This window comes from Eurypyga helias, unplaced genomic scaffold, assembly GCF_000690775.1.
Source record: "Eurypyga helias isolate BGI_N326 unplaced genomic scaffold, ASM69077v1 scaffold30416, whole genome shotgun sequence".
In the NCBI taxonomy this organism is placed as follows: domain Eukaryota; kingdom Metazoa; phylum Chordata; class Aves; order Eurypygiformes; family Eurypygidae; genus Eurypyga; species Eurypyga helias.
Genome location: NW_010259126.1, coordinates 44,085 through 67,297, shown reverse-complemented (window position 1 = coordinate 67,297; position 23,213 = coordinate 44,085). Strand labels below are relative to the sequence as shown.

Sequence of the window (23,213 nt, the reverse complement as noted above, 5' to 3'; positions counted from 1 at the left end):
TCCTTTCGGCAGTTTCGTGGTGGATGCTTTATGTTTCCTTAAAAGCGCTGAGTGATGATTCACAGGGATGGTTTATAAACAAATCCACCATGGCTGAGGGAGCAGTAAGACATGTAAATGAGGTTTAGCAAAATTTATAGCTAGACTGAAATCTCCTGTGAGCATGGGAAAAGATCCCAGGTGGCTCCCAGAACTCCTGCTTCCATGGTCGATAAAGGGAATTTACAAGGAGACAGTGAAAGAACTCCAGCCACTGTTGTCTGCGTCCTCAGGGCCGGTCGTGGAGTCTCAGAAGAGAAACGCAGCACAGACACTGTCCCGTCCTGCGAGCCAGGGCTCGTCGCCATCTGGCTGCAGGAGCTTCTGGTCGCTCGCCGCCCCACTTTCTTGATTCCTTTTGACGTGACGACAGAGGTGATTGTGTATGCCGCTGTCACCCTCGAATGCATCTGGGTGAGTAAGGAAACAATTTAATCGTTTTCACTCCTCGGTTTCAAAAAGCGTGACCTGTCTGGAAGTGCCGACGTGGTGTAACGGTTTCGGGGAGCCAGCCCGACAGTACCCAGCCGGAGCCGTCCCGCTCGCGGCCTTGCAGGGCTGAGCCTGGGCCTTCAGCGCTCAGTTCCTTCACCCCCGCCAGCAGGCGGAATGTGCTGCTGGGAGAACCCAGAGCAGAGAGAGATGGAAAAGATGCCCAGCACAAGGTGGGGAACGCTGCTGTGGTCAGTCAGGGAGATGCTCCCCTGCCACGGAAGGGTAAATTTTCAAACTTCACAAATTACTGTTTAAAAAGATTGAGAAGCGCTGAGGAGGCAAAGCTGGTCAGTCTTTATGTCCCTCTTGAAGATTGGGGTGCCGGGTGAACGTTACAGGGGTATGGCTGAAAACTTTACCTGGGGACATGACCCAGGGACCACTGGAGTGAACACAAAGAGCCCCACCCCCTCCGGTGGGCATGGGTGGGGCTGGCAGCGCCTATTCCTGTTTACCCAAGTATTTACGTGTTTAAATCTCCGTTCGCTGTAAGCAGTGGGTTTTCTGGGAGTTACGGTGCCCGTACCCGCACCCAAGAGCGGGATGGCACTGACCCCGTCTGCCCAGGGAAGTGTGTAAACTCCCTGACAGGAATGTCCTGAGGGTGATGGCTGAGCTGAGCTGCTTGGCTGATAACGTAGACCGACTGGCTTCCACGTGATTCCAGCACAGCTGGTTCCCTCTCTTTTTGCTGGTTCAGACAGAAAGTTAGAGTGCAGCGAGGAGATAATCGCTCTCTAGAGCCTGACGACCCACTTGTAACACAGGGGAAAGGGCTCCTGCAGATGTGAGCAGAGAGGGAAGCAGGCCAAGGCCAAAATCAATACCAGACATCACTCCAGACATGACAGCCGGGGGGGGCAGGCAGGGGAGAAGGAAGAGGGCTTGCTGTGTCGTGACAGAAAAGGATGTGAAACAAAAGCTCCGGGGTACGGCACAACTTTTTGTGAAGGTTGATGTGGAGCGTTAGGAACATTTCCTCACAGAAGGGGCAGAACTGTTTCCCTGTCCCTTTGGGACCATTTCACCTGTCTGTCCATGCTGGGATTCGGGTCCCTGACACGCGGCGTGTCCAGCGGATGCAGCAGAACGGCCTCTTGAAATACCACCGGGTTTTACAGGTCTCTGTGCCCAGCGAGTGCCAGGAACAGCCACAGATGGGGGTGGCTGATGCCAGGGAGATAGAGAGCCCGCACGTGGCCTCTGGTCCCAACTCTGCTACCCCCTTCCCTGGCAAATCCGGCCTGAGTTTTCCAGAGGTCCCTACTTTCAGCTCCCCGTTTTAAGAGGTACCAAGGCAGTCACGTGTGAAAGTGGTGTCTGCAGTGCTTCAGCAGACCCAGGTGAGCACGGGCCAGGCCGGGAGCTGCAAAAGCTGCTTTGCCGCAGTGAAGGAGCCACAAGCTGCCACCAGCCTGGCAGATGTACGGGATGGGGCTAATGCACCTCCCTCTTCGGAGAGAATTCCTCTTCCCTCAGGCAGTGACACAAAACCTCTTGCCCCACACATGCAGGTGTGCCCAGAGCCCAAGTTCCTGTTCCCTGACTGCACGGCATACACCCACCAGCAGCAACAAGGAAAGAAAGGACACTGCAGGCAGAGCACCTTTGGATTCCCGAGCTGTGGGTGCGCTCTGCAGCTTGGGCGGACGTTCAAAGACTAAAAATAAATGGCAAGTGCTTATTGCTTAGTTCAGAAGTTTAACTTTCTGGGGACACCTTAGAGCCCCTTCCAGTGCCGGGGGGGGCTACAAGAAAGCTGGGGGGGACTTCTTCCAAGGGCAGGGAGTGACAGGACAAGGGGTAATGGGTTTAAACGGAAGAGGGAGATTGAGATGGGACATCAGGAAGAAATTCTTCCCGGAGAGGGTGGGGAGCACTGGGACAGGTTGCCCAGAGAAGCTGTGGATGCCCCATCCCTGGGAGTGTCCAAGGCCAGGCTGGATGAGGCTTGGAGCAACCTGGTCTAGTGGAAGGTGTCCCTGCCTGTGGCAGGGGGTGGCGCTGGGTGATCTTTAAGGTCCCTTCCCAAAGCAGTCTGTGATTCTATGAATTTTTGATCAGAGAACAGTACCAGCGTACAGTGCTCCCGTGTTACCCACCAAGAGAGTTTAAAGATGCAGCTCAGAACCAAAGGGCATAACTTGCTGACACATCGCTGTTGTTAAGCTCTCATGTCTCAATTGCACTGTCAGGGCTGCGTTAAGAGGACTCACTCTGAGAAGGGAGTTGCTGTTCTATCAAAGTTACAGTAAAGCGGGAAAGTCTGGGAAAAATTCAGTTATGACGGAATGTGCCAAACGCTCATTTCAGTGGGTGCAACTGGCAAAGGTGGGTTTTGCTGGATGTGGAGCTCTAAGGGACCGACTCCGGTGCAGCATGTAGAGCCGAGCCTTACCTCTCTTCGCAGGGACGGGGCAGAAGTTGGTGTTGCAGGCTCTCAGGACTGCTGGTTTCTGCTGGGGCACGCACCCAGAAGCTGGTCTTCCGTGGTGCAGGCACTGCACGCTCCGGCTCTGCACTCCCCCGCCACACGTCACTGTGCACTGCCAAGGGGAGAACGTGAAAGCCGCCTTTCGTTACAGGGACTCGGGGAGCCCAGAGGGCCAAGGAGTAACTTCCAAGGGCTTGGGATGAGACTTTGAAAGAGAGAGGTCAGGGTCGGATGCGTTGCTGTGCAGCAACCCCCACAGGGACTAAGTTTTCGGAGGTGTGTGTCTGTTCTCCCTTCCGAAAGTTTGGTTCTTTAAGGTCTCAGCTGAAAAAGTGGTTTCCTACTTAGGCACCGAGACAGAAACTGAACATTTTGGAAAACCTGTTTCTGATTGTCTGCACTGATTTCTTTTGAACTCTGAGTTTTCGGGCCCAATTCTGCTGACTGAACAGAGATAAAACTCGCGTTGGAGCGATAGTTATGGCAGTATCTGGGGAAAAACACTGTGCATTGGCAGGAGGATCTTTAAACCGAACAAGCCTTTCACTTGTATGTGTTGACTGATCCCATAATTAATGACAGTACGTGGGGAATTGGGGCAGTCTGTGCAGACGCTCGACACGGCGTACACCGAGATGGCGTGGTTTGGCCACGGTGCAGTTCGAGGAAGACTGAGAAGGAAGTGCTGGAAAATGGGGGTGGAATGTAGTGCCTCTCAAGCATGAGTAACATTTTTAGGTGACATTCTTCCTCTCTGCAGTTTCAGGACAAAGAAATGAGCTGCACTGAAGTGTGTGATGGATGCAGACCGGCTGCACCGTGTTTTGGGGCTGAGTGCCACCCTGAGGGAACAGCTCCGTGTGGGAGATACCTGCGGAGTGCTGTACGGGATCTCTCCTCCACGCAGCTGGACATCTGAGCGCCGCGCCAGGTAAGCCTGGGGAGCTTGGGCTGGCACTGCCCTGCAGTCACAGTGGCCTGGTCGTCGGCATTTTAGGCCGGCAGGCGTTTGTGCAGCCAGCTGCTGCCCGTTCTGTGCTGGGAAAGCTCGGCTTTCCTGCGCCTGGTGCTCCCTAAGCCAGCACGGCAGCCCCACTGATCCCAGCGGGCACGCTGCCCAGGGGCCAGAGTCACAGCGTTTGGTCTTTCACGCTGTGGGGTGGGAGGCACTGGGGGATGCTGCTTGAGCTACCGCGCAGAGAAACTCGCCCCTTCTCTAAATTCCGTAAAAGCCAAGACATGAAAGTGCCGGAGAAGAGTGCCAGCCCGGACCGAGGCGAGACAGTGCCCCATTCCTACCTGCTGCCAGGGTGAGGAGTACCAGCCAGACACGGTGTTATACGAGCTTTGGGATGGACAGGCTCCCCTGTTGCAAGCCTCTTCCAGGTCGGCGTTTGGTTTCTTGATGTTTCTGCATCTTCTCGGAGGAAAGGTGACCAATTTCCCATGGATGCTTTTCTCACCACATTTTAGTTCTCGCTTTCGTACGCCTGGGCCGCAAGAGGCTGAGCACTGCAAAGGGAGAGCACACGTTTGCGATCGACAGACACACCTCCAGGTAACGTGCTGCGTGCGGGAGACCCCAGACTGCGAAACTGCAGAAACGTCACGTAACCAAAGCCACGAAGACCGTAGTGTGTAAACTGAAGTGTGAACCCACATCACTGCGAGTCCTGACAAACAAAGGCATCGGGGTACACCTGGCTACGCGTCCTCCCAGTACCTACAACACCTGATCTGGGAATGACAGCTCGTCTCTCCTTGCCCAGCGTGGGGAGGGTGTCCCCGAGTCAGCATTTCCAGGCACTGAGCCACGGAGCTGCACCACTTTACCTCACTCCAGGAAGAAACCACCCACTGGAGTCGGTCGTTTCTGGGGCAGCGTCCTAGCACGCAGGTCTGCTGGGACTCGGGTTTCCGGTCGCTGCTGCACATACTTTCAGGCAAGATTTTAACCTTGGGAGAGCCGGTGCTTGTGCAGTAGACATCCCGTTTCTTAACGCCTCTCCCACAAGTCTTGGAGCACTGCGGTGGAAAGAAAGAGTCATTTGAACCGGAGGAAGTGAAAATGGCATGATCTGTATTTAACACCGGCGCACAGCCATGGCTAACGTGCTGTGTACCTGCCCGTGCGGTGTAAGCGAACTCGAAACTTGGTGAACAAGGCACAGCAACATCTGCGTGTCACTCCTAGCACGTTTTGTCAGTGCTTTCTCAGCATAAACCATGAACTCTCTCAGCCCCCACGTAGGACAGATAAGTGAGGACGAGGAAAGTTGGAGTTGTGAGCAAAATGCCGTTTTCCCTGGACAGCACAGGTGAAGGCTGGTCCTGACCACCCACGGCAGGATGTTCTCAGCTGTTTGTTACTTTGTCCCCACCTCGGCCTAGGGGGATGAGGTAGAGGCAGAGAAACTCCCAGGGAATCGGTATGTAACTCCCCACCACATGACTCTCACTGTAAGACAGACCCTGAGACAGACCACAGCTAAGGAGTTTGACCCAGGACACTCAACGGCCAGGATTACAGCTGGAGCTCAGGGCAAGTCACCCGTGAACCAACACGCGGTGCGGAACCGCGGCTCAGCCGGGGAGGCGTTCCGCAGTTTTCGTGGCCGCAGCACGCAGCAGAACGAAGGAGCCATCCCTGATGGCTGAAGAAGGAAAGGGCTCTGAAATAAAGCTGCAGCTTTCTGCCCTGCCCTTCCTCTTCCCACTGTTCGCTTTTCTGGTAGTTAAGGGGCACAGGCCCAGGCAGAATCCTGCGCTGTCACTGTCCGTATGCAATCACAAATGCTTTTAAAGTGGCGTTGAGCTGAGATGCCACAGAAGCAGCTGCGTGCTGGAAAGCTGCAGTTGTGATCTTCCCCCAGACAAACAAAAAACTCCTTTTGTTTAAAGTGACTGATTGCTGATGGGAGGCTGGGGATATTGCATGTTTTCCCTGTTACCTCCTGTGAGCCGGTGATGTAACAGCTCTCAGCTGAATCTGAACATCACCGCTGACTTGTTCAACGGGCCTGCTCACTGCATTTCTGCAGGGCCTGTGGACGTCACTGCCGTCAGCGGACCTGGGAATCCCAACTTGAACCAGACACCTCCTCATTGGAGGAAAACGGACTTCTTTAATTGTGCGGGGTTTTTTATCTTAGAGGGAGGAAAGTTTGGAAGTGTGAACGTGTTTGAAGACTTTTCCTTTGTAGGTATCTAAGCCTCATGCCTGGTTTCTATACCCTGCCACCCTGAGGTTTCCCTCATACACTGGGAGTTTCTTTCTGAGCGGTAAAACCCTGTTACGACGGGCTGTTGAGCAGCGACGGGTCTGTCGTTGCACAGGAGAGGGCACAGCCCTGGGGAGGCAGACCGGAACGCGTAGGTCAGGGTGGTCCTGGACACCTGCGGGGTAACAGCACCAAGAAGTGTACACAGAGGTAACAGATTTTTCAGAAAACTGAAAAGCCCCTTCAATCGCACCGAATGAAGATGGGAAAGTAAAAATAACATAGCTCCTTTCGGTGTAAGTGTGCTGGCGGCTCTCTGAAATGGCAGATTTCCCAGGACCTTGTTTCTCCTCACGTAAACAGTTCGTGCCAGCAGCAGTGGTAGTGAAAGAAAGGGTGAGTGAAGAATTCATTGAGCCTTAAGTTCTGAAACCAGAAAGACCTGCCTGTCCGTCAGTATGTACCCAGAAGGACAGCACCCGCCTCCGGCCACCCTCCCGCCCTTCGGAAGGCTGCTGGAAGCACAGACACCATTTATGGATTACAAACAGAGCCACTTGCAAAATACAGGTTTTCACAACGGCTGCCCTGTCCTTTCTGAGCAGTTTTTGGCAGCGCTTTCGTTACGCCAGCAGACAGAAATGCACGTTCTTCTCACCTGAGACCACGGGCCAGGGCTCCACTGGGGTGGGCAGTCCTGCCTGTTGCACAGCTGCTCCTGCGTGGGGGTGCTGACGGGACACAGGGCGTGCGCCACCACCTCCTCCCGTTGGAAAGCCCTCGTCCGGACACAGCGAACGGGGCGGCTCTGCTGTCCTCCCCCGCAAGATTTGCTGCACGCGCTCCACTCGCCCGTGGACCAGCTTGGGGGAGAAAACGTACGTCAGAAACGCAGGGGGCCGGTTCGCTCTGTAAAACCAGGAGGTGTGAGCCCCCTCCCAAACGTGCATCACTCGGGGGCTCTGCGGAGCCTGCGGTGCTCTGTCTCTGCGAGCCGGTCTTCCAGGCACGGAGCTTTGCTGGGGCTGAACTGGAAGCCACGCAGCCAGGAAAAGGAGTGCTACTTGTTTACCGTTCTACCAGAACCAACCTGGCTACCAATCCAACCTGGAATCTGGAATTCCACGGGGACTGGGACAGACTCTCCACTGAGGCTGGTGGAGCATCTAGAAGATCTCAGGGTCCAGCTAACAGATCACCATTCCTTTTTAGCCACATCTAGGCTTTAATGGAAAAAACCTCTCTCAAACAGGAAAAGAAAAATCTATCTAAAGAAATGGTGGGATGGTCCCTTTTGTCACGGCAGCAGTCCTGTCCTCAGTGTCCTGCCTGGGGAGTTCAGAGTCCTCAGCCTAGCAGGTTTGGCAGGCGGGTGATGTAGAATCAGAATAACCCCAGGTTTAACCAGGGACAGCTGCTGGGCACATCTCAGCTCCGCGTCGAGTCACCAGAGGCTGAGGGGTGACTGCCAAGTGCTGAGTTTGGTGGGGAAGCGTCGGCAGCTGCGCAGAACTGCACGGCGCGGGACAGCGCGGACACACAGCCAGCGTCTGTCCTCGAAGGCTACAACACAAGGCCATAAATAACAACTAGGTGGGAGAGCAGACGTGGGGAAAGGTGGGAAATTACGAATGGCTAATTGATGGCACAAATGAGAACTCCAAGACCCAGCACTGAATTTAAACTGAAGAGTTTAAAACAGCATTTTACAATCGTTTGTGCCACAGAAAAGGTTCTCATCTCAAATCCAACTGCTTGCCCCATCCTGCTTGTATTAAAACCCTATTTTGGAAAAATTCTTTTGGGAATAGAAGACATCCCAACTCTCACTCTGGTAACTTCAGTAACTGCCAAAAGTAGTGGGAAATACAAAAAGCACTCATTTAAGGACAAAGAAACATTAATGTGAAAAGTCAGTAGTTATTGTAATTCCAGAACACCTCAGAAGGTTCCTTTTTTATGATTTATACATATTTGGACTATTGCAATATAAAAACTTTTGGGAAAAAGTTAAGAGTTTTAATCCATTTTACAGTTTTTAATTGGCTTGCCTGGATGTGTCTGACAACGGCAGAGCAACCAAAGGTGTTCATTTTAAGAGTTTATGCACCACAACTGCCCAGAAAGTTCCCTTCCTCACAGCAGAGAGGGCAACAAACCTCCTTAACGTCCTCGAGCAAACTGCCATTTCCAAGATCATCTGGGCAGCAACCCAAGAGTATCTCATTAGCTCAAACAACCAAATAATTATGACCAGATCTGGCAGCTCCAAAATCCACCACCACCACCGCGCAGTACTGGTGCCGTTTGGTTTCCTGATGCAGGACAGTGGTTTGTTCCTGCTCAGACTAATGAGCCTTTGTTCTTACGCAGCAGCTCCTCCTCACTGACCTGTATGAGCCTCTTTCATGTCACCAAACAGACACGCTTGTACCTCATGCGTGACCCTCCTTCCCTTGCCCGTATGCCTCCCAGACCCGGGGCTGCTGCACTGCTGGCTGTTAAGCGCTCTCCGTTTCCTCCATGGGATTTATTAGCGGGGTTGGGATGTCGGGAGCCTGGGGCTTACGGCAGAGAGCGCAGGCCAGGCCTTTCTGGGCAGACTGCACAGGAGACGTTCCGGCACAGCTCTCAGCAGAATGGCAGTGTAAGACATGGCCCTACGTGTAGATCCTCCACACATCAATACATCCGACGCGTTTGGAAATGAGTCATTAGCGAGTGGAATTGTTTTCCCCTAAAGGTGGCTTGGGGCTTTTATGTCTTTTCTTTCTGTACTCTTTTTAGGGCTCAAGCCGTTGGCCGTTTTAAAGCAACATATTTCAGCATGACAACATGGATTTTCAGCACATTCAGTGATAGGTGCATCAGCGGACGTTCAAAATCCATCATGTTCCCTGTTGTACAGAAACGGAAGGTCTGTGTGCGGTCAGCGGAGTTGAACGTGATTTTGGTGCAGCTTTACAGCACAGCAGTGGCACACCAGAACGAAGGTAAGCATGAACAGCTTTAAAAGCCTCCCGGGAACACCACAGACAATACACTGCTGTGCACATGGATAAAAGTAGTCCTGGCAGAAGAGAAGTCGCAGATGAAAAGGTTGCATGTGGCTACAGAGATTGCTGGAAACGGGTGTTGAGAAAATCATGTGGCTAAACGCAGCCTAAAGAAACTGCTGAAGCAGGAACATGGGGCTCTCCTGTCACGTGTTACCATTATTCCAACCTTATCGCTGCGTTCTGTGGTGACAGTGTGTAATTTGCCATTTGGATTTGGTGTACTCTGCTGTAATCTTTACATTTTGCAGGAAATTCCAAACTATTACTGGACCGTTCTGTAGTATGCTCAACAAACTGCAAAATAGGGATTTTAAGTAAAACCCACAGCAGCACATGCACATCGTTTGGCTTTCCCCCATCGCCCTCTCTGGACTGGGGGAGGTGGGGAATGCTTCCCATAGATGTCACTAAAGGTGTCATTTGCTAGGGACGGGAGCAGGCTCAGCCAGTCGCTTTTACCGCCCACTGCCTGGTCACCGCAGAGCAAAGCCAGCAGATGACACCAGCTCTAGAGCTTTCCATGGCCTCGGCCTTCCCTGCCTCTGCATGGCTTCGACTGCCTGTGCTTTCCGCTGAAACACTCTGAATTTTTAAAACACGCCGCTTTAGAAAATCTCCTGTTCTGGAAGCCCAAACATCATGTCCAACATCTTACAGCTTTTCTGATCTTTAGTATAAAATCAAAGTGATGCAAAGGTGCTGCAGTTGGGAAGCCAAAAGAGAAGAAACCAGCAGGGGCAAGATGGCCAGTGAGTGTCTCCTTAAACCCACCCGTTCACATTCTAAGGCACACAACACCGTGTGTAATTACCTGAGGCCACTACATGGCTTTTCCCCAAGGACCCCTACCACAGCTACTACAAATCAGTGCAACTGCCCTGGTTTGAACAGAGCTCTATTGAGACCAGCTGGATGCTGAATGCTTCTCTGTGTGTCAGTGTCTTCCCCTGCATCTCACCCTTCTCATGTCTCTTAGAAGACTGCGCACAGAGGCAGTGTCTCCATATTTATTTTTGTGGGCACCAGGAGCATTGCTGACCATTTATTTGGTTTAGATCGTCCTCTCCTCGGTATCGCAGTACTCTGCGGGACATGTGGTCCAAAACTCACTAATTACACTTCACAAGGTTCTTTCAACCTAATCTAATATGTGGGATCTGAGTCGCGGGGCCAAGCTGCCACGCGGGGAGCAGCACTATCCTCAGGAAACGGCCTTATTGGTTCAAGGTGAGTAAAGGTGGCGGAAGAGGCCTCTGAGGAACGGAGATTTACTCAGTGTCACATAGCTAACCCCAGCGTGGTGACAGAGCTGCGGGCAATCCCCAGGAGGTCTCGCTTAGCAACATGAGAAGGGCCGCCGTGCTGTTCTCGCTGGGCAGGAGCCTGCGCAGCTAACGTTGGTGAACTGCTACGTCCCACGTTAGGCTGAGTGAGGGTCCCTCCAGCAGGCTGCACGGCCCTGCGTGCCTGCCGGGCAGGACGGCTTTCCTGGCAAACTCGCTCGTTAGGCAGAGTGGAAAGGTACGAAAATAAAGAGAACTTACTACGCTGGGCAGGGACGAGTGTTGCATAGCTTTGTTTCGGTTAAAGGCTTCGTCCTGGGGCCACAGAAGGAAGAATTGACTCGTGTGCGATGGTCCTCTACACAAATGGCTTTTGCTGTGATGTGTCCTGTGGAGGTATTAGAAAGAATAAAGTAAAATACATGTTTACTCAAAATACAGAAGAAGTAGTAGGGAGGAACTTTAACTAAACAAGTCCAAGCTCATCCTTGGTACAATTCCACGATTTGAACTAAATCAAATAGGATTTAATTTGGCAACGTGTCTGTAACCTTCATTTCCTTCACAGTAACACAGGTACTGTTGAAGTCAGATGAAACATTTCAGTTAGAAGCAGCACATCTGCAGAATCTTCCCCCAGCACAAATGAGCAATTCCTCAAACCCTAGCGCCCGGCAGAAACCAGCCGCGCTAGCCTGGAGCTCTCCTGGCGCGCTGCACGCACCTGCGGGATGCTGCGCCTGCGGGATGCTGTGTCTGCGGGATGCTGCGCCTGCAGCGCCCGGCGCCAGCTCCAGGCAGGGCCCAGCAAGGCCTCCACCCCTGCAGGCCGAAGGGATGTGGGACTTCTCTTTCTGGCCAGATGGATCGTTCGCCTCACGCATGCGGCCTTGGGCACAGCAAGTCAAATCTGGACACACGTTTGTTTCCATCATCTTTACGTCCGTGCTGCACCTTCGTTTGCTTTACAGGGAAGCACGAACAACACAGCTGCCATATTCTACGTCTCCTGGTGGGTCTTTCTCCCCTAAACAGTCCACAGAGGTGCTGTGAAGTCTGACAACACCCTAGCAAGATACTCCTCGTTTCACCTGGAGTTTTTTGCCAGTACAGGAGCGTAACATGGCACTTCCTTGGTCTCCCAGTCCTGTTCTTCGGCGAGACAGCTGCGTCACACAGACTGACTCGTACAACCCGGCGCCCATTAAAAGGCCACTAGAATTTTAATTCTCAATTCTTTCTGCAGGACTTCCCACATGCCAGTTTCCTGCTGGAACCCCATCCCAGGGTTACTGTCACCGACAGAACACGCAGGATTTGGAAAAACAAATAGATGGTCTGCACAAAGCAAATACCCGGAGGAATAGGGTAATAGTAAGAAATCCTTAACTTATACAGAACTCTGACCTGGCAGAACTCAAATATTTCTCACCAAACAGAAGATTAGGGTGCAACTGTCAGTAAAGGTCTTGATCACATTCTGGCCTTTAGTTACTCTACAGATAGGATGAATTTTACTCATTATTTGGTATCTTCCCATGTTCCCAAATTACCACGTCAAAGCACATACTTAATTGCCGTGTCACACCACCAGCAGGATACCACATGCATATGGATGGACCTAAGGAGAACAGACGGAGTCACCGTCTGGGACAGGAATTGAGGGTGGCAGGGGTTTTGTACTGTAAGGGAAGAGTGAAGGCACTTCTCTATAAGCTGTCAGGTAAAAAATAAGGAGCAGGTGGTCAGTGAAACCCCTGTATGTACGGATTCACATGTGCAAAACTAAAGGCAGCTGAAATGTTTGGGAAGCTTTAAAACACGGAAGAAGAGGAGGATGGCAGTTGGGAAGTGACCTACCACCACCGCAAGTCGCTGAGCACTCCGACTGCACCGTCACCCAGGAGTAGCTGTGGGCTTTGACAGACGTCTTGTTTTCACTGTTGGTGCTGGAAAACGTATATTCCCAAGCGATCCCAGGATTTCTGCCTTGTAACAGGATCTATAGAGGGGTATTTGGGGTAAAAAAAAAAGAGAAAACAGTTCTGTCATTCTGAAGGAGGATGAACTAAACATGATATACACACACACACATATTTTTACACACCATGTTTGTGAAAGAATTTTCGGGACACCTAATTTCTCAATAATCTAAACCCCATCAAATAACTCCCAAAGAGCAAAGCGTTTGCTTGGCCTAACACCTGCGGGGCACAGAGTGGTGCAGAGCTCACGGGTCAGCGTGACGCTCGGCCAGACCAGGAGGCAGCTGGCTGGCTGGTGGAGCGGAAAGGCCTCCAGTAGCCGTGACGTGGCACCCAAAGGCAGGCAAGGCAGCCGCTGCCCGCTCCCCGTGCTCCGCTCCTGCAAGCGGCCCTCAGCAAGGGGGCTATCCAGCATTTGGGGGTGGGGGAGAATCCCTCTCTGATTTCCTGGATTGAAGTGCAGTTGTCATGTAGGCAACTTTCCAGAAGTCGCTGTATTCAAGTCCGAGTTACAGTCAGTGCAGGACGCATGAACATCTGACACACACCTAGATTTGGGGAGAAATTTCTATTTAACAACATTTATTTTAGAGAAGTTTTGGCAGCAAAGCACATTTCTATTCAGACTGGCCAGAAAAGCACAGGAGCGTGCAGTTACGCAGCTCTGCGGAGTTTTCGTTCTTCGGCAGCACGGTTCTGGCCGCAGTGACGGAGGAGCAGGTGCGCTACTCTCAGCTCCTACGTAACGCTTTCTGATCCGCGCTGCCTTTTCAAGTGCCATTCCGGTCTGTGCCAACAACGGCCGTTCCCAATAGTAACGAAGTACCAGTCGCGTTCCGGCACATCTAACCCGCGAGCTGAAGCAGAACTCATCCCTGCACAGACTGCTGTCATAAGCCAGCGCAGTTATGTCAGTGAAGACCAAGAAATACAATAACATTTTGAAATGTAGCCCAGGCTTTTGAAGTATTCTGAAAACGTACCTATTGGAAAACAGAAATTGCCCAGGACAGTGAAAATTCAGACCGAAATTACACGACCTCCAGCTCAGTAATGCTGAAGACATGAAGGGTCTGGACTGCTCGCAGTTCAGTTCTCTCGGAGAACGAAAACCGGATGCTGTACTTTCCATTCTTAGTAGCCAAAGGTTTTATTTCAGTCAGTGAACCCTAATAATGATCCAGAGACTAGAGCTGCTAGGAGAGCCAAAGGCAAACTGCCTCCGAAAGAACTGGCCCGCACGTGACTTCTCACTGGAAGATCCCGCTGAGAAGTTCCTCCCAGCACAGGTAAATTGAAGTATTTGATGTGCGAGTTTCCCTCTCGCCCATCCAAGCCCACCTTCGAGTACCCGTGGGGTGACGGAAGGCACGGCTCCGAGAGCGACTGCCGCCCGCTCTGGTTTACCGATGTTGCCGACAGCCGTAGTGCTGCTGTGGCTGCTTCAGGGGCGGGTGCTGCGTGTGGGGACAGCGCAGCTGTTTTGCAGGAACCGTTTCCAGTAAAACCAAGCTGCAGCAATGTGTTCCCCTGCTGTCCTTCTCTTAAGGAAAATGAGAGCAATGCCTAATGGCCTGCGGGCTGCAGCCCTTCACGGGCGTCAGCAGTCGGACAGCTACAACAGGCTGGTGCAGGGAGCTTCTCTCCGTTCCCTGCCCGCAGCCCCCGCCACCCGCAGACAAGAGGGAAGGTTGACAGAGCCGGAGCTGCATCACCGGCGGGGCTCCCCCGCATCCCCCCAGCTGCACAGACAAGCGGCAAACCCGAACTCCGGGAACGTACTGGAGACAAGATACCGCCGGGCACAAACGCGCGTAGGTTAAGGTCCCTGGCAGCCGGCTGAGAAGCAGCGTGCCAGGCGTGCTGTTCGGGGCAGCGTTCATCGGGGACGCGGTGCTACTGCCACACTGCCGTTCTGCCTAAGTAACGGGCGTGTGGATAGTTTTCGATCGTATTTTCAAACATTCATTAGAAAGCCCGTCCTTGAACCCCGTAACTGAAGCCTGCATATGCAGCCAAGTTATCAGACCTACAAATTTGGAAAGACCTCCAGTGCTAGTCTACTTAACTGGATGCATTCCAGCAGCTTTTCAGCCAACTGGCATTTGCTCCCAAATTTACAGCTGGCAAACAACCTCCTTAAACGTTTCCAGTTCCTCAGTAGAACTGTTTAATGTCTACCTTTAACACACCAACCACCTGACTTCAGACACAACACCGCAGCTCCAACCGCAGGGCGCAGAGTTATAAAATTTACAGCTTCTCCACTCCAACAGCCACAGGCTCTGCGGCCGGAATCTGCCAGAGCTGTGCTGGGGAAAAAGAGCCGGGGCCTCGGGCAGGGCACAGCAATGGGCAAACGAATTCTTCTGAGTAAAGGACCTTTTCCTTTTGCTGATTTTGATTTCAAAGCTAACCCAGTACTTTGTCTAAACTAGCTGTGCCTCTGCTCCTGGATTCGCGATTCTTTTCTTTCCCATGGCCACCCTGTTTCCAGTACACGCTCCATTTCGCAGGTCAGATTTTTAAGGCCCTATCGCCGCGGCTGAGTTACCAGTGGCTCTGCACTTTTCAGGAGTTCTGGACTGGAAGATGTGTACGTGAAGTTACTTACAACACAGGTATTAATTGACAGAGGATAAACTCCTCTTCCTTCCACAACACTCTGCTGTACAGGAAAGAGTACTAATGCTGGGCACGTGAGCGGCTGAAGAGACGCCTCCTTATCTCTGCGGAGGACTAACAGACGCTTACGGATCACTTGGAGAGCGAAGCTGAGCACAGAGGAAAAGCCAGGTAAGGGGACAGCAGCTGTTTGCCCAAAGGTGCTTCAGGTATTTTCGTCTTTACTCACTCCGCGTGTGCACGATTTACAGCACGGGCACGAGCCCCGACTGTGGCCCCCAGCACACACAGCAGCCTTGGTCTGCGTCTCCTGGGTTGCTCCCAGGCTTTGCACGCCCTCGGCACCTTCTCTCGGTGGCTGTAGCAGAGCTCGGCTCTGTGCTGAGCCAGCCAGCGCAGCAGCAAGGGCGGACGGGGACGCTGCGGCGCGGGAGCAGTGCCGGGCTGTGCGCTGCCTGCGAGACCCGCGGTTTGACCCGCCGTGAGTCTGCGTTCTGTGCAATGAACACTGCAACATCACACATCCTAAGCCAGATTCTGATTTTGCTGTTCAGTCAAGATTAATTCCATTGGCTTTTGTGAATTTACTCCTGTTTCAGTAGGCTAAATCTGTGTAACCTGTGGGAAACTGTTTAAACCAGGCTTTAAACCAGGACTGCTGTTTTGGCTGGGCAGGTATGGGAGGGGCTCCTTGACAGTGGCCAGCATCAGGAGCTTCAAAGGAAAGAGAGGGAACACCTGTTGGGAAAGCAGCAGTGAAGGAAGGATTACCCGCTGGTTACTTAAGCCAAACCTTAAAACAAAAGGGGTTTTATCTCTTCAATATTGCTAGAGTCACTTTAAACACACTCTTAACTAAAAGCTTATGACAAACTGTTGTTTCTCCAGAAAGGCCACAAAGGTCACTAAAAGGAAAAAAGAGTCTCCTTGAAAGGCCCTGGATGATCTCATTTCTCCTTCAGCTGTTTCAGATTTATTTTCTGTTGTTATTGTGTCTCCAGTTTTGAGTGTTCGCAGGCAAGGTGTCCACCTTCAGGGATGCTGTCCAGCTAATCTCTCCTCCCTAAAGGAGAACCCTTTTATCCACTGTATTGGATCAACATCTGTATCGTGTAAGCACACCTTAGCTCTCTGGACCTTACTCTCTCTTTGGGGGAAATCAGCACAAATTTATCATCTGGTAGCTAATAACAAGTGTAATACTTCATAACTGCAGCTTGGCTTTCTCCCAGCAGCAGCCAGATCATCGGTAAACCAATCCGCCCGGCCTCTTCGCCCCTACTGCCAGAGGAAGTGATTTACTGGGTTTAATCAGCCATATTCCTGCCTTGAAGCTCTGTTCACCCTCTCCCCGAATGCCTGCCCCTTTGCAAAGCACCCTTCCCGTCTGCTGCCCGGCGCTGTCAAGATAAACTACCTCTTTTCACAAAGATGCCGCAGTTTCTTCATTCAGGGTTTCACCAAGTTTGAGGTAAACTTCAGCGACGACTCTCACCCCTCCTGAAAAACTTCAGTGCTTTCTCTAACCAGATTTGACTTCCCAGATCGGTCAATTCATCCATTTACTGACAGACTGGAAAGCAAAAGGATTAAACTCCCGGGTTTTTAAGTTAGTCCATCAGTCCCTGGCCATGCAATATTCTTCATACCCACACAACAGCTCAGTTTCCTTTGCCCTTTCAGAACCTTTCCCCTAATTCAAGTCAGTCCTGGAGAGCGAGTGAATATTCCAACAAACGAACATCCCAGTCCTGTCTCCCTGTAGCCCGGGGACGGCAGCGTCCCTGGTGCTCTGCTCACCTCTGGAAAGCATTCACCACGGGTAGCGGTGCCCGCCGGCAGCCCCTGTGTGCAAAGCCACGTGGAGGAACGATGAACTTACTGTTTGATGCTCCTCAAGTTAAATGGTTTCCAGTTAACAAAAAGTACTGACAAGGCCTTTAAACTGGAAGTGCTGACCTGGCATCACCTACGACCAAATGACAGACAAATGAGCTGAAGATACTCTGCTGCATTGAAAAACCTCCGGCATGTCTCCACTCAAGACAATTATGCCACAGAAACCATATTCTAAAAACCTGCTGTTAATTTCTCATCCTAGGTTATCATTTAACCATCATATTGCTGCCCCGTTGACCACTGTCTGTTATTTCCTTCATAACCTGAATTTTGGGAACTAAACCATCTAACCAGTTTGGGAACTGGCTTCTGAATCCATAAACATTTTTCAGTTCACCATAGTATCAGTTTTTTAGATAGGGTCTGAAGGACAGTGCTTCACCGCTTTTTGCCTTCCCTCTGTCTCCCAAATTAACTCCTGAACAACCCAGAAAGGGACCCGATGAGTTCTACAGTCCCAGCAGGCACTCACACTTCCCATCGTTGTGCTTGGGAAATATTACCCCAACACATTTAATTCCACATTCCTCTCACAGTGTTCTCCTCCTCCTCGGAAAATATTTGGCCACTACAGTTTGTATTTTTTCTCCCACAACCCTGTAAAATTACAGATCCACTGCCCTTTGTCTTCCTTGGTATGACTCATTCCCATAATTACACACTTACAATGTAAGTAAATATATAGATGTGTTTTTTTTTTGGTTTGTGAAATTCCAGGGTAAATAGGAAAAGCACTTTATCGGTCTTTTTCTTGTCTATTACCCATTTTTGAATAATGCTTAGGACTGCAAGTCTGCTGAAATGATACGTGCTGAGCTGACCCCCTGACAAAGCTGACAATCACAGAGCGGTTTGGGTGGGAAGGGACCCTTAAATCCCATCCAGTTCTAACCCCCCTGCCATGGGCAGGGACACCTTCCACTGACCAGGTTGCTCCAAGCCTCATCCAGCCTGGCCTTGAACACTTCCAGGGATGGGGCATCCACAGCTTCTCTGGGAACCTGTCCCAGTGCCTCCCCACCCTTTCTGGGAAGGATTTCTTCCCGATGTCCAGTCTCCATCTCCCCCTGTCTGTTTAAACCCGTTGCCCCTTGTCCTGTCACTCCCTGCCCTTGGGAAAAGCAGAACAGCTGCACGGGACCGCGCTGCAGGGTAAGGTGGCAGTACTGCCATCCCCCCAGCTGCGGGGCTGAACCTGCGTACGCAACACAACAGGGAACTGTAAGATCTTCCTGTTAGCTGAGCTGCCTCCTTCTCCCTTAACCCACGCCTCGGGCGTCTCAAGAAGGACTGCATTTCAAGGGCAGCGATGCCTCGCGCACAGACCTGCCTGGGGCTGGGCAGCACGGGCCCCATCCCCTCCCAAGGGTGGCTGCGCTGGCACAGCCCCGAGCGCCCGCGTACCTGCCGGCTGCTGGCATTTGGAAACGCCGTCGGACGCCCGGCCCCTGGGGTCACCCCGCGAATGGCTGGTAAAGCGGTGCCCACAGCATTCCACCGGCACGAGCCGCACCGATCCGCCTGCCAGGTCACAGTGGAATGGCAGTAACTGCGGCTACACAACCCTCGGGTTTCTGCCCCCCTGAAGAACAGAACTCCCTGTGCTTATGCGTGCAATTTACTCAGCTTCTCAACACCTGCAGGGCTTGAAGTGAATTCTTCTGGGAAAAAATCTACTCTAGGAAATAAGCACTAAATTCCTTTTGATTACAACCTGATTTAAAAAATGAAGAAAACCCAATCTCAGCGTTACAAGAAGAAGTTGAGGTCCACATCTTGGAAAACCTTATCTTACTGCAAACAACCTAAATGGACAAAAAGTTGCTGGCAGGACTTTTTCTGCGTGCTGCTTTGAAAACTGCAGATGAGGTGATGAAAATAAGCACGAAGCTGCAAGGCTGCCTGAAGACCCCTTCCTTCAGCCTTCTGTCCGTTTCTGGTGTCGGCAGCTGAAGCAGGATTGGGTTCAGGACTGCTGCTGCAAGCGGCTCTTCAGCAGCGTCTGTGTCTTCTCATAAAAGCTCATTTCTTTAGTTTTCACTGGCATTTTTGCTGCTTGGAGTTGCTGGTAAATCATAAATAATGCAGTCTCTGAACACACAAAATTTGGCATTTTTGTCAGAATTCAGCCTGTTGCATGTTGCTCAAAAGTGTTGAAAAGAACAAAAGCTACAGCTCATAGATACATGTAACGGGGGGATATGTAACTGGACCATTCCCAGTGCTTAGAACCCCTGGTTACCAATGCCAGTGGTGTAGGTTTTTCAATAAAAATACAAGGGAAGTTTAGATAAGCTCTCAAAGGAGCCACAGCCTCCAGTGAAATGTTAATACAACTGTTTAGCATAGTTTGATAGGATGAAAATAGAAGTGTTATTTGGCTTTAAAATTTTTTTCTTTAATCTTCACCCTGCGCAGCCAAGTCACTCATCTTGCAGGCAATTCGTTCCTCGTACTTCAGCTCGGTCTACTCTGTGTCATGACAAATAAGACTCCCGAGAGTTCAGCTTAACATTCCGTAGGAGGGAGGCGTGTGCTTGCTCTGGAGGTGATCTGCAGACGGGAGCATGGCCGTAACGGACTAAGGCATCCCTACCTGCCCAGAATGAACACTCTTCACCTGAGAAGATGATTTCAGAAGGCACTGCAGGTTGTGACAGTGACTGCTGGAACACACGCCCTCAGCCCATGTCAAGCTGCCGTGCTGAAGGGCTGTTCCTCCCGAAGCGCTCTGCCCTGCCTTCATGAACCTCACTGGGTCCTGAGGCCACCTTTAAGTGCATCTCCGTCAGGACGAGCAGCAGTATGCCGCTTCCATATTCCAAATGAAACCTTTTCCAAACGGCTGTGACAGCTTAAGCAAGCCTTGCCGAATGTATTTCTGTCATAGTCTGCACAGTTTCTTTAACAGAGCACGGCTGCCTAAGGGAGAGGGGCTGCAGCTCTGCTCCCACTAAACCTCGGCAGAGCGCAGCTCCCGGAGCCAGAGTCGCGATGGGCAAGGACCAGGACTGCTGCCTCCCAGCAGGAACAGCCCTGGCAGTCGAGCTCCCGGAGAAAGCCCCGAGAGCCTGCTGAGCAGAGTGTGCCTGGACGGTGTGGGAAGGATCTGAATCCCTTCTGGGAGGGCTCCTTCCTGCGCACGGGGAGGGATTCATCAAAACAGACAGAGCCCATGAATCACAAAGCCAAGGATTCCTAACAGACCAGCGAAGGAACGTAGCTACCAGGGAGTAAAGGCTTTGGCGACGCAGCCAGACACTGACCCGCAAACATTCAACGCATTTTAAAAGAAAATCTAGTCAAGTCGCCTCACACAGAAAGGGATTTTTCTTAGCAGTATTAATGGCCCGTTTCAAAACTGTAACGCAGGAACAAGCCGTGTCAGAACCCAATTTACTTTCTATTACATACAGTTTCAACGCAGGACATCTGGGAGGCAGAGCAGGTGACACAGATCTGACTGGGAGATACTCATACATCAGATTCATTATTTTAGAAGCTGTCACCAAGAATCGCCAGGAATTGCACAGGAACCAGCGTGTGGTACCCGGTGTCCCCAGGTCGCTGTAACAACGGCTGCACGTGCCTGCGGTTGTTACAAAGCACAGTTTGAATCCGGCACCATTGCGCCTTGCCCTAACGTTCGCTCTTACATCACCGAATTGGATTCTGTACCACTTATGGGCCGCGTTCATCATCTCGCTCACTGACACGCAGCAACTGAGAAACAGCGCTGTACGGTGCGTTCTGCGCCCCGTCCTTTCCACCGAGTCCGTGACAGTTTACGCAGCTTCAGACCCTGATACACTGCTGCACGGCCTTTCAGTGCAGCACGAGCAGTGCAGCCAAGTCTGAACGCTGTCCTGCCTCAGCGCTATTCCCCGGCCTCGCCGAGCTACCGCGCAGAGCTAAAGCGGTCGGTACCAATTCTGTAACAGACATCAAGGGCAGAATAAACAGAAGAAAGCTTACTTCAAAGACCAGCGTCTCATTAGTGGGTCCTGCTGCATACAGGCTCTCCGGATGGTTGAAAGAGCGCTGGTAATCGAAAACGGTTCCAGCGAAAGGGAACTTCCCTGGCCAGTCGACTGTCCAGTCCCCGGTGAGATAGTACTTCTTGCCCAGGTTGCGCACCGCCAGGTAGCTGCTGGAGATCTGCAGTTCCTGGAGCTGTATGCTGCGGGCTCCGGCTGGAACCGTGACCACGACATAGTAGTCTGAAAGGAGAGGAGCCAATTTGGAATTTCTGCAGTTGGAAAGAGGCTGAAGACAGCTGTTCTGAGCCACCAAAGTGCCTGTTCTCACAAGGAGAAGCCCTGTTCTGTGTTTAACCCCCCTCTGCAGCCCGTAATCAGAGTAACTCAGAGGTATTTAAATTCCTGGCGTTTTTCTTTGTGATTGAAGACAAGAAAAAGCGAGTTCACCCTAGGAAAATGCCGGACAGGCTGATGGTGGTTCCCCTGTGACTGTTTTCCCCGTGGTTGCCCGCAGCAGCTGGATGGTACCACTGCCCCCCTGGACGCGGTCTGTGCAGTGAGGTGTGCTGGGACGCAGCGCGCTCTCCCAGAGCCCCACACACCGCGGGATGTCCCTGCCGAGAGCCGCTGCTCGCGGAGCCTGCGGACACCTCTCTGGTGCCAGTCAGTCGAGCCCCCGCCGGCCAGGCACACACGCACAGCTCATCTCCAGAGCAGGCAGCTCACTTCTCTGGTGTTGTATCTATTGCTGTATCCTACACCATTTCCTGGCCTATGTCCCTCTAGTACTGACATGTCCTATGATTAACAATAAGTGGATCCTCAAAATATCCCCGTGGGCAGAGAAACACAATTTGCATTTAATGCCAGAGAAACTGTGGGGTAGTGAGATTATTCCAGGAGAAGCCTGTGACAGTCCATGGAAGCAAAGTCCACCTCCCAGTGCCTGGGTCAGCCCCTGAATCAACTAGACAGCTTCCAGTCAACTTGAAAATGGACATGGAAACACTGTCGTGTTTGGCATTATGCTGTGTATTGCTTTTTGTATCTCCTACAGTCCCATTCCAGGCAGAGCTGTTGACAGCTATCTTTTTTTCACTTGTCTAAATCCTAAAATCTCTTTTAAGAGGAAATTCTCACGTAGAGGGAAAATGTGTCTTAAGAAGCAAGACGAATGCTTGCAAATTAACCACCCAAGACTGATGCTCATAGCTTTCTTGTTACCAAGAAACAGGAGAAATGTAAACTCTCCTCTCACTCTCCCGGTGATTCCCAGTTCACATCTGGACTTTCAGCCACTGCCCTAATGAGGAAGGAGTCATATATCACATGGGGATAGCGCAGAGCAATGAGTTGATGATCATGTGGAACAGCTTTCCTTACCATTAGCTTTGTGCTGGATCAAGTATTGGCCTCTAAAGAACTTGCACGTTGAATTATCTCCTTTACAAACTCCACAAGCATCCAGTACAGCTTTGGAACCAAGTCCGTGATCACACCCTACTTGCTGCAACCAAAAGGCACAAGGGAAGGACTCAGACACAAGGGAATTTGAAAAACAGCCGCATTTTCCGTAAAGGACTCAATCGCCCTCTTCAAAAAACAGACTTCAGGAGTGTACGGAACTGAATTGTGTCTTACCTCACATATTCCATCAATGCAAACATGGTGCTCGTTTGGAGAACACAGCGTGCCGTCCTTCACTTTGCTGGACATGGCAAAGAAAAAGTCAAAGTCTTCAGCTGTGCAGTACAGCTTACACCTGTCTTCCTCTGGGGAACAAACACGCGGCGGCATTAGCAGACCTGCAGCACAGCTTAAACATAAATTAAAAACAAATGCACCCTCTAGTCTTTCTTCCTGCAGCCTAGATGGCAAGCTGCCGGCGTGTCCCCTAACAGGGGCACTTTTCCTTCAAAGCACCCCGGCCGGTCAGTCAGACTCCTGCCTGCACAGGCGTGGTGCCTCACGCTGGTATGTTGTGACACACCAGGCGTGCAAGTGTCGTATTGTCACAACTGCTGAAATCCACCGGCTGGGTGCCGACAGTAAGTGCAGCCAGTCAAACGGCACAATAACATTTATTCTCACTCCGAAAGAAGCAGCTGGAGCCGCAGGGGTGCTTCCCACAGAGGCAAGGCCCCCGCAGCAGTCTGGAAACCATCATGTGTTCCACACGCTCGCTGCGGGTCT

General features: G+C 51.7%; 1 protein-coding gene across 1 annotated transcript in view; it reads right to left on the bottom strand.

The window, feature by feature from the left end:
* ADAMTS18 (ADAM metallopeptidase with thrombospondin type 1 motif, 18) overlaps positions 1 to 23,213 on the bottom strand; it is a gene marked incomplete at its 5' end in the record, with an annotated part of 68,053 nt that overhangs the window by 894 nt on the left and 43,946 nt on the right. The window contains 9 exons of the mRNA XM_010154590.1: positions 2,933 to 3,080; positions 4,268 to 4,480; positions 4,802 to 4,993; positions 6,848 to 7,052; positions 10,793 to 10,919; positions 12,392 to 12,533; positions 21,016 to 21,260; positions 22,404 to 22,527; positions 22,662 to 22,792. Of these exons, the coding sequence (XP_010152892.1) occupies positions 2,933 to 3,080; positions 4,268 to 4,480; positions 4,802 to 4,993; positions 6,848 to 7,052; positions 10,793 to 10,919; positions 12,392 to 12,533; positions 21,016 to 21,260; positions 22,404 to 22,527; positions 22,662 to 22,792 (1,527 nt within the window). The remainder of the gene's footprint in view (positions 1 to 2,932; positions 3,081 to 4,267; positions 4,481 to 4,801; positions 4,994 to 6,847; positions 7,053 to 10,792; positions 10,920 to 12,391; positions 12,534 to 21,015; positions 21,261 to 22,403; positions 22,528 to 22,661; positions 22,793 to 23,213) is intronic.